The following is a 10338-nucleotide window of genomic DNA, read 5'->3' as shown; positions in this document are numbered from 1 at the left end:
TTATTTTTTCCAGTGTATTTTGGTAAGCTGAAATGTACAGAAAATGGACTATGAATTATTTGGAAAATTTTACTTCATACATGAAGATGTCCTCAGTCATGATGGTGTTCCTTTAATTTAACTGTAATACACTTGTAATACAGTGCTGCTGCTTTTTGGGGAAAAAAAAAAATACTTTATATTAAAGACATTAACTGTTCTGGGTTTTTTGGATGGTTTGATTACTTCTTACGGGTGGCAGCATATTTACACTTTATACACTTACTTTTGTTAGTCACTTTTTAAAAGACTTTCGGTGCCTGCTTCAGCAGTTGCAGAGAATCAGTTGTGTATCAGTGCCAGGTCAGTTTATTATAAATAACTATTTATAATTAATTATAAATTCAGGCCACAACTTCTGAATCTCTTCCAGATCGTTGTGCTAATGAGTCAACACACTGCCTTCCCCTGCTCTAAATAATGAATTAATATTTTTACAGAAGTAGAGTTGCTGTGTTGTGACTTCCTTCTTGCCACTTCTTGTTAAAAGAAAAAAAAAAACTTTCACGGGGTTTATTTAAGTCAACTATGTTGACAGTAAAAGACATGTTTTCATAATCTTATTCAGACCGGAGTTTAAAATACTGATGTGTTAAAAATCTGTTAGCCTCTGACAGAGCTGTACAGAGTTACTGACGTGAACTTGTATCCCTTGCTGGTGCCGAGAGAGCTCATCCAGCTTGTGCTTGCACATGCCACATCCTCAAGAGCAGCGATGGCCAGCAACAGCCGAGGCAGGAAATCTCCTTAACCCTACTTCAGGACAGCATTTTAGGAGACTTCAGGATATGCCAGTTCTGTTTGGAAAAAAAGTCTCTGGAAAGTTTGCTCTTTTAAGGTATGGGTGTACCTCTAGGTGTAATGGCTGGTACCTAAGCCCTTCTTTGAACGAACCTTCTCCCCCCAGCTTGTAGAGAAACTCAAACGAATGTTGAGAATAACAAAAAGCCATAATGAGTCAGTTAATTATCTGTATAGACAGTTCAAGTCCTTAAGCGGTAGAGATTCCCATTGTACATTTGAAGACCTCAATAAGGAACTCTTAAATTATTAAAAATACTAAAGTATTATTGAATTATTTACAATGTTAAATAGATAAGGCCTCCTCTTTGTTAGTGACTCTTTTCCTGGAGTTAAATGTTTGAGACAGTAGTCAAATAGGTAATGCAGCAAGTTTCTTGCGATCAGCAATCCCTCTGCTCTGCCTTAAACAGAGGTCTCTCTCCTTGTCCTTTGCATCATCATGGTCTCCAGTCTGCAACAGACGCTGTTGGTGTGAAGCACTTCTTAATTTTTCAGGGATTACATCTCAGTACTTGGATAAAAGGGCCTCCAGCCCAGCTGTAGTTCTCTCCCAAGAAATCATTTCAGCTTCAGTATGCTGAGTTTGACATCCAGTCTTAACTTCTTTTTATCAGAGTCTCTGGTATGTTTTACAGCTTGTAGGATACTTACTGCCACATCCACATTCACCTTCAAAAACCAGCGAGACAGTCTAACTAGGAAACTCCAAGCCCTTGAGTGCACTGTAGGAATACTACTGTAACTGTTGCCAAAGTTGATTGAACAACTAACTGAAATAATCCTAGAGCTTTTCAGCAAACTGAGCTTCAAAGAGAAAAATCCATACTTACTGTAGCTTACAACAAAGAGAACTTAAGGAAACAGGCTCTATTTTGGATCAGGAAGAGGTGAATGCTGAATGATGGACTTTGAAGACTTGCCCTTTGGGGACAGTACCATGATGAGGGTTTTAGCATAAGTTTTCATCTTCTGGTGCCTGTAGCCTTGTCCACTTGGGTTTGTGCTTCTGTGCCATGTGGCACTATACAGAAGCTGAAATTACTTGCCTCCTCAGCAGCCACGGCAGGCCCAGCGGGGATGTCTTATCAAATTCCCTTCTACTAAAATGAGATTCCTTCCGAGTACCCCTCTTTGAAGGAAGGGTTCCTTGTTTGTTCACTCTAGAATGTAAATGGGACAGTGTGCTTGTCACAAAAAATAAAACCAAGGGTTTTTTGTGTTCACAAAGATCACAATTGACATGTGAGAGCTTGATGCGTGAAGGAAGCAGGGTTTTCTCCTAGAAACATGCAATAAATTGCTATTGGGAAACACTGGCGCCCTAAAATAAAATCCACACACTAGGCTTCTGCATGTTTTAACAATGTAATGATAAGAAGACACTGAGAAGCCTTTAAATGTTATTTTTCTTGTGACTTTTACATCATTAAGTGGGTTATAAACTGGTTTACCCTTTTTTTCTCTTAATGCACATGCTTTCTTCAGCCTAAATGACATGTCTTTCACAAACCACTCCTCAGACTTGTGCCAAAATACCCATTTAACAAAAGGCATTTCAAAACCCTTTGCTTCTGTAATCTTCCTCTTTCCCTCTAACCTCTTTCTGTCATCCCCTGTTACACTCAGATTGAGCGCTCTGGGGCAAGGACACATCTCTTAATAGTATGGGCTCATCCACCCTAAGAGTAGTATTAAACACGCACAACACGCTGCACCAAAAGATGGAGGAAAAAAGAAAATTCAATACCTTCCCACCCCCAAATACTAGTAAACAAACACCCTTACTGTTACTGAGCAGTTCTTTCTTACCTTGAACAGTTACATTATCCTGCCAAAGGGCACAGAACACCTTCATTCCATAACACATATATAATGGCTATAAATGCCATTCCTGAGGCAGGAGAGTTGTTAGCATCCTCCCTTTCTCCGCCGCCTTTTCCTGTTGACAAGACTCTTCTGGAAGTCTCTTCTTGCTAGAGTTTAGTGGTCTTGGTTTTTTGCAACAAAATATGAGGAGATATGTGTCCATTCATACATTTACATTTAAACTTAGCGAGATGGTTTGTGAGTTACCATGTCTGACAGCTGTTTTAGACTGAATCTCCTCCCTGTGACATTTATTTTACCAGGCTGCTGTGTGCTCATCTGGTACAATGAATACCAAGTATTCCTATAGGATTTGTATTAATTAACTGGAAAAAAAGAGTGGCTATTCAGTCATCATTACATCATTTTAGTTAGGGTGCTTTTAGAGTGACTAACAGAAAGCACTGAAGTTGAAAAGTCTCTTTTTTCCCCTTCAGTGTGCAGGTGAGGCACTGATTAGAGTCAGCTGCCACATTAAGCACCAGGCACTTTCCTGCTGGCAGAGGCTTTTGCAAGGATCGCCTTTTAAAGCCAGAAGCACATCTCCACCCTGGGAGAGAGTGCACCTACAACTTTTGCACCTACAACTCTTAATTCATAGGTGTGTTGGTATTGTTAGCCAGCATTCCTCCTATTTTAGAGGAGCATTTATCAGCAAGAAATTAGTGTCTGCTCTTCTTACACTCTTCAGTTCTGGGAGGATGAAACTCCTGCATGAAAAGCTTGACGGTGCTTTATTTCTGCCTTATAATTGGCTCCCTGAGGCAAATGTAGAGTCACAGCAACTACAAAGAAAAAGCAGGGTATCCAAATGCAGAGCCCTTCCTCTGCTCACCTCAGAAGCTGAGGCTGATAGAGGAGCCAAATAAGGGGTGGGGGGAAGTGTATTTTTTTTGTACTTAGCTTCATTTCCATGCATATGTTAAAGCTACTTTGAGCTACTTCAGTTACACTGTTTTTGAGTGCACAGATCCAATAATCAAAAAAATTAGGCAAGAAGTAGTACCGGTCAAATTGTTTGTGCATTTAACCCCTCCTAAACCCTACGTAAACTATTTTCATTACGATGCTTCAACATTCTGGACTTCCTACCCATCTTGGGTCTACCCCTGCCCCCTGCTGCTTGTTCCAATATAACACCCCTTTTCCATCCTTCATTTAATTCAGCCGCTCCTCTTTGCCATCTTCAGCCTTTGTCATCTCTTCACTTGCCTGAGCTGGATTTTCTCCTTTGAACTCATCCTATTTAACAATTGCTCTGCTGTTCAGACGACCACTTGCTTTAAACACCAGCACACGTAACTCCTTCTCCAGACAGAGCAGCCCGCATGCTCCTCCTTCAAAGAGAGGATACTCTTGAGACAGGTCTACACATGAACAAGGACATGTTCATGTTAAAATACACCGAAATGCCACTTGCGTGTGCGGTCGTGCTTCATTGTCACCAGCCCGCCTCGGTAACAGGTGGTAGCACAACCCATCGGCTCCTTCCCTGGGCATGCAGGCAATACTCACTGGCGTCTCCTTCCCTTCCCCAAGAGGCATGGTCAGATTAGCTTCTGTCTTTTCTGGGAGATTCTGCCTAGTTTGGGGGGGAAAAAAAGAGCTTGGCCTTAAAAACACAGCTCTCTGTGGGAAAGGAAAGGGCCTTCTGCTGGGAGTGACAAACCCTGCTATGGAGCTGGGGGCTCGGAGTAGCTGTGGCTTCTCTGGGTGAGAAGTCAGTATGGAATCCCACCCTCTCCCCACAGGTTGAAGATCGAGTCTGTACTTCTGCAACCAAACTCCATTTCATCTTCTCCCACGTACAGTCTCTCCACTGTCAGCCTCTCTCCCAGCATTGATCAGGTTTTCAGATATGTGAGCTAGGCTCTGGCCTAGCTGTTTCTCTTCTCCATTCAGCCTTCAAATAAGGTGACAGCTGCTGGCTTTCACTTCCTTGGCCACTAGTGGTCTTGCTTTTTCAAACCCAAAACAGCAAAGGCGGCCGAAATGCACAATGCACGTAGCAGCTGCGGAGCCTCTGCTGCTGTGCCCCAAGCCTGCCTTCCCCAGCCCTCGGCATATCTGTATCGTTCCTCTACGAGGTGACTGAAGTGCTCGCAGTTTACTTGAGACATGGTGGAAGCACGCGCATGACTCCAGGCAGCTGAACTAACTCTGAGTAATTCAGAGTCACAAGTGATTATGTGACTACATAACCAAAACAGCTTGCCCTTTTTAAACTGAAAAAATATGAATGTTTTCTCTTTGAATCTTCCCAACCTCAAACTGCTCCGGCATTTACAGGAACAAAGTTTTAAATCAAGCTTTCACTTCAACAAGTACAGCTTCCTCATAGACCCTTACCTGCTCCGTCAGACTAGTGACGGAAAATCGAGTAGCAGTTCTCTAGCACTAGTTAACTACTGCTAATTCAGTAGTAAGGAGCTTCCCTTCATTACCACTTAGAGACCCCGAGGTCCTCCTTTTGGGGACAAATTACTGGCAGTTGTGCAAGTACCACAAATAAGAAATCTCCTAGTGACCTTTATTTCTCTTTAGTTTTGTAAGCCGTTGGGATCCAGTTAAACAAGGTCAAATTGCAATCCAATTAACATTTTCTATTCAACAGTGTTTGGAGAGTTCTTTTTACTGCAAGACTTTCTATTAGTTAAATGTTCATTAAATACAGTATATTTTAAAATAAGATTAATACAAAGCTAGTCCTTGAAATAGAAACCATCAGTAGAAGGATCTTGTGCTAGCAAAATGTGCAAACAGGTACTTAAAAATGTACAGACCAGAGGCCTTGTATTTAAGTAGAACAACTGAAACAACCTATTTTTGAGGATACTGGAACTTCAGCCTAATGTCTGTCAAGAAGCAGAATTAAATAATTCAAAAACACCACCAGAAATTGTAGTTACTTACAGTCCTGTAGTTAAGCCCCTGAATTCAAAATAAAAACCTCTTTAATCAATGAGAAAAATACCACCGTGCTTTGTGTGTGTGAAATCCAGTGGTTTAAACTTGAGTGCTGTTGTCCCAGTTAGATGAATGTTGAAAGAGGTATGATTTTTCCCTTCTCTGCAGTGTTCTGCCAACTGTGTAATTTTTAGGCATTTTTTGAACCACTCTAGGTGCACGTTTGATACAGAACATAGTTCTTTGTACAGCATTTTGATTTGAAGACTAAGAAAAATTGTCAGGCACAAATCAAGGGAAAAAGCAGCAAATCACTTATTGAGCTCTTGCTTTAGAAACACAGGAATCAGGGGAATTTAGAATGCATTTCTCACCTTGTTACCGGATTACTTGGCCACTTCTAAATAGGGATGAAGGCGGTTAAGAAGAGAAATAACTACTTCCTACATTTTTAAGAACACTGAAGTACTTGGAGAACACTGGCACAGAAACTGTATTACACATGTACATTCACTTGTAAATATTTTAATGTAGCTCCAAACATAAAAATGTTGGTAATTTTACAGAATTCTGTTAGGTATCAGTCCCCAAATACAGTTACTTGTATAAAAAAGCCCCTCTATTAAGGTATTGGCATTTTGTAAGGTTATTTAGTGACATTTGTTGGCCAATGACCCCTGCTAGTTGTCTACAGTTTCAGTTCTTTCTCACAACATACTTTACAACAGTGAGGAAGTGCTGCAAAAATCACCTGGAAGGGTCAGGAGGTAACGTCTAATTCCAATTTTAGTGAAGATAGCCACTGAAAGATGTACATTTTAGCTGTTTTTTTCTCTTCTTCTATCTTCTGAAGCCCCCACTACTACTGATGAACTGTTGATTGGCAAAGAGAACATAAATGTGAGTGAACAGGAAATCACGTTTCATATTGGAATCATCTGCCTTACACAAATTTACCATGGGATTTGTTTACCCAGTGTGCCTAAAATAGGTACAAGGTGTGCTTATTGCTTAAAGATCTGCAAGAGTTAATACAATTCAGAAGAGAGTATCATCAGTAAGTATGCTATTTGAGATAAATACAGATAACAGCCATCTTATCTAAGCTTTCCAATTTCAGCCTGTTTAAGCCCAAATACCATTTTCATGACGCTACAAGCTCAATGACAAAATAACATAAGACACAATAACTTCTCCAGCAAAGATACATGGACAAGAAAGTCTTACAGAGTAAAATCTGACTTGGAACATTTGCCCTGACCTAGACACAAACCTAGTTTGCTGAGGTCGAGTCACAGAAAAACCCAAGTATGTTTTTTGTCCCTACTTTTCAATGTAAAGCGTAACTCTAGGAGATAGTGTAGGGCAGTTCCCACTCCGTACAGTGGACGGAATCTTGCAATTCATTTCTGTGGGTTAGCAAGCCCGGGCCCTGGTATGCTAAGGGCATCAAGATACTGGTATGCTAAGGAGCAAAATAAACACAATGCCAAAGAAATGCTGAAGTGAGCAATGGAGTTAGCGATGGCGATTAGCAAAATCTGTTGTCTTGGCAAAGTATCAGCAACTTGGAGGATTCTTGAAACGTAGGTCTTATTCACAGGAGCAGTCCATGGTCAGCCCGGCCCCGTCGCTGCCGTTGCAGCCGTCTGATACCGGAGCACCGTCTCCCCACTGTGTTACCTGATCTGCACAGCACCCAGATGTACTCTGGCTGAGGCAGACCTGTGCGTCATTGTCATCAGTATCACAACTGGCAGGACAAGTTTCTTCTGACACCCCGTCGTGGTGGGTACCTCTGCTGTTGGTCCCACCTACCTCATCTCCCAAGTCTATGACATCATCCAGCTGCTGTTCTGGATCAGGCTTGGCTTCTGCTGAGATTTGTGCTTCTAAGTTTCTTGTGTTCTCTGTGACTTCAAATTCCTGCTTCTCCTCTGCCGTTTGCTTCTCCCTAGTGCTTAATTTAGCCTTCGTGGATTTCTTCATTTGTTTGTTGCGCATGTCCTCTTTGGAGAACCTCCAGTGAAACTGCAAGTAGGAGATGCAAATATTAAAGACTGTTACAGACAATCTCCCATAGACATTTGCTTTCCTGAGTAGAAATGTTTTTATTATTTAGTTTTAATTCAAAGACTAGTTTGACCAAAAAGACCTAAGATTTTAAAGAATTGCATGACTAAATTAGACAGCTTAAGATCATTTGTGCCTACACATTGTATCTATTTCACAGAGAAAAGAGACGTGATGCATTTCTGCTTCTGCTGTTTCACATGCCTAGTGGGTTCCTCTCAACACACTGTATCACTGTTGAGGCCTACAGCATCCTGGCAGACAACCTGCACTGTCTGCAAAGCAAGACTATGCAAAGCTGCACAACTGCAGACGGAGGAAGCAATCCTGTGGCGTTATTCCAATGTTTCTCACCAGGTTAGCAGCAGAACTCACACCATACCCTAGACTATACCCAAAGAGTAAAATATTCTGAATCACTTGTCTGAATGTTTCTTGACGGAAAGCATGAAGCTGCCTCTTGCAGCACTCGCCACGAGACTAGTCACAGCAGCCATTTATTGAAGAACTGTTTTAACTACTATTAAAAAAAAACCCACAGGAGAACTAGCAGTACCTTGGAATACTGACTCAAGAGGTGTAACATACATAAAGGCTGACAAATATGCCACTAATGTATGTGCTTCATTTGCCAGAAAATAAATGGACCTTCCCAAGGAGGCCCAGATGATGTTCCGAGCCACTGCTGAGCCATCCTACGCAAGTTTGACAAGTGCACGTGAATGTGCACAACCATTTCGTCAGCAGTGTCCACGCTGATGAAAACTTGGGGATGGGTTAGGAGGTGATGCCTGGATACCACACATAATCTCACCAGGACATACTGCAAATTCAGCTGCAGTCCAAAAGCCATTTTTTTCCAGTGCAACCAGGTCTGTGCCAAAGTTGGTCAAGAGAAGGACTGGTGTTCATAAATTTTTGATTTAGCTATTTATTCCTTAATCAAAAAGCCATTCAAAACTTATTAAGCTTATTAGATTACAAAGAGGGAGCACTGCTCTTTCCTTCTGCTAGCCAGAACTTAATGTAAAAAGGAAAAAACAAAAACAAACAACAAAAACCCCCAGAAACTAGCTTTCACAAGATTCTTCTTGTTTTTACTTAGAGAAAGCTATCTTTATTTCAGTTCTAGAGCTCAACTGCTTAAAATTCAGAGACAGCTCAGTATTTTCCTCTTTGATTTGCAGAAGTGCTGGGCACCCCCAGCTCCCCTTCTCTCTTTGATGGAAGGTAAGATCAGGGCCCTGAACGTGATAAAGATCAAACTGTAGGAGACTCTGTGTGTATGTGCAGACATATGTATACTTAGTCAGGTATTTATATTGTATTTTACAATAATGCATACAGCCAGTTTCTGCTGAAATAAGTATCACTTTTGTATAAAGTGAATGAACATGATTACCTCATCACTGACTGAATATTGCATTAATAAGAGTTCTTCTGTCTCACTGAGGAGAAAAATAAGTTGTACCACTTCTGGCATCTTTCCGTTTCTGCTCCTCTGGCTAAACTGAACAGCAGTTGGTTGATGTGCACAGATAGGATGAATCAGTTTCCAACACTGCAATGTCCTTTTAATCTTATCAGCCTATTTCCCTCCTCCAAAGGGTTATCTGTAAACATTTTAAACATGCTGTATCACAAGTTAAAAAAACCCTGAGAGCCTGTGGTGTTGTATGTGGACAATATTCAGCAACTTAATCAAATGCTGGGTTTGGCATCTTTGAAGTGACTCACAACAACCACTTACAGACGTTGAACTGGTCTTACTATATAACTATAATCAATGTACCCCATTTTTCCTTGACCTTTGGTATGAAAATATGCTGTAGTAATTTTTGCCCTCAAATACATCTGTATATTTAATACTGCCAACAAGTAAATCCATTTTGTCAACCAGACATTGTTAAATAAGTTTTTATATCCGCAAATGAAAAAATTTAAACAAAGTTTTGAGTCATCTGGATGGTATGCTTTTGTTATTATAATACAAGGAATCAGTATCACACTAGTTTCTCTATTTGAAGACATATAATTGCTTATAGGTTCCCACCCTTTCCATTAAAACCACAGACAGTGGTAGGAAAAGAATGACCAAATGCAGGCACTCCAACCCTTGCCCCAAGATCCCTTTAATCACCTGAAAACAAAGAGAAAACCAAGAAAGAAGAGCTTTGTAACATGTTCACAGAACACTCCAGGCTCCAGCTTCGCTAATGAGAGAGGGTAAATCCTAAATCACTGTCACACTCCCAGCCGTCCTCTCCTACTTCAGTCAGTTCAAACACTCTCCTGGTCTCCACTGTATCTAAAAGACGGCTTGCACAGAACCTGGCTCCAAACCAGTGAGGGCTTTATAGATGAAAACTATCTGTAGTTCTCCAAAAGTTGGGTAAAATGCTCTTAGTGCTCAGCTCTGCTTAGCATTTCCCATCTCCTACACCCTAGCTCAACTTCTGCACGGCCTCGAGCGCACCACTCATTCAGATGTCGTTTGGCTAGCCAGCACTCACGTTAAGTGCATGGAGCTAGAATAAAAACGAGACTGTATTAATTAGCAACCTTTTAATCATCTGGTTTCAGAGATCCTTTCCATACTTCACCTGGCTTTTCTGATCCCTTGCATACTGAAAGGGCAAAGCAATTCGG

General features: G+C 41.1%; 1 protein-coding gene across 1 annotated transcript in view; it reads right to left on the bottom strand.

Annotated features, from left to right (window-relative positions):
• Window positions 1–7158: 7158 nt before the first annotated feature.
• Window positions 7159–10338, bottom strand: part of RFTN1 (raftlin, lipid raft linker 1) — a gene marked incomplete at its 5' end in the record, with an annotated part of 86851 nt that continues 83671 nt past the window's right edge. The window contains one exon of the mRNA XM_082014563.1: window positions 7159–7647. Coding sequence (XP_081870689.1) covers window positions 7210–7647 — 438 coding nt within the window. The 3' untranslated portion in view covers window positions 7159–7209. The remainder of the gene's footprint in view (window positions 7648–10338) is intronic.

The sequence above is a fragment of the Phaethon aethereus genome (genome assembly GCF_964289735.1).
Source record: "Phaethon aethereus genome assembly, chromosome: 2".
Classification (NCBI taxonomy): domain Eukaryota; kingdom Metazoa; phylum Chordata; class Aves; order Phaethontiformes; family Phaethontidae; genus Phaethon; species Phaethon aethereus.
The sequence above is the reverse complement of the archived record's forward strand: the minus strand, read 5'-3'. Positions and strand labels throughout refer to the sequence as shown.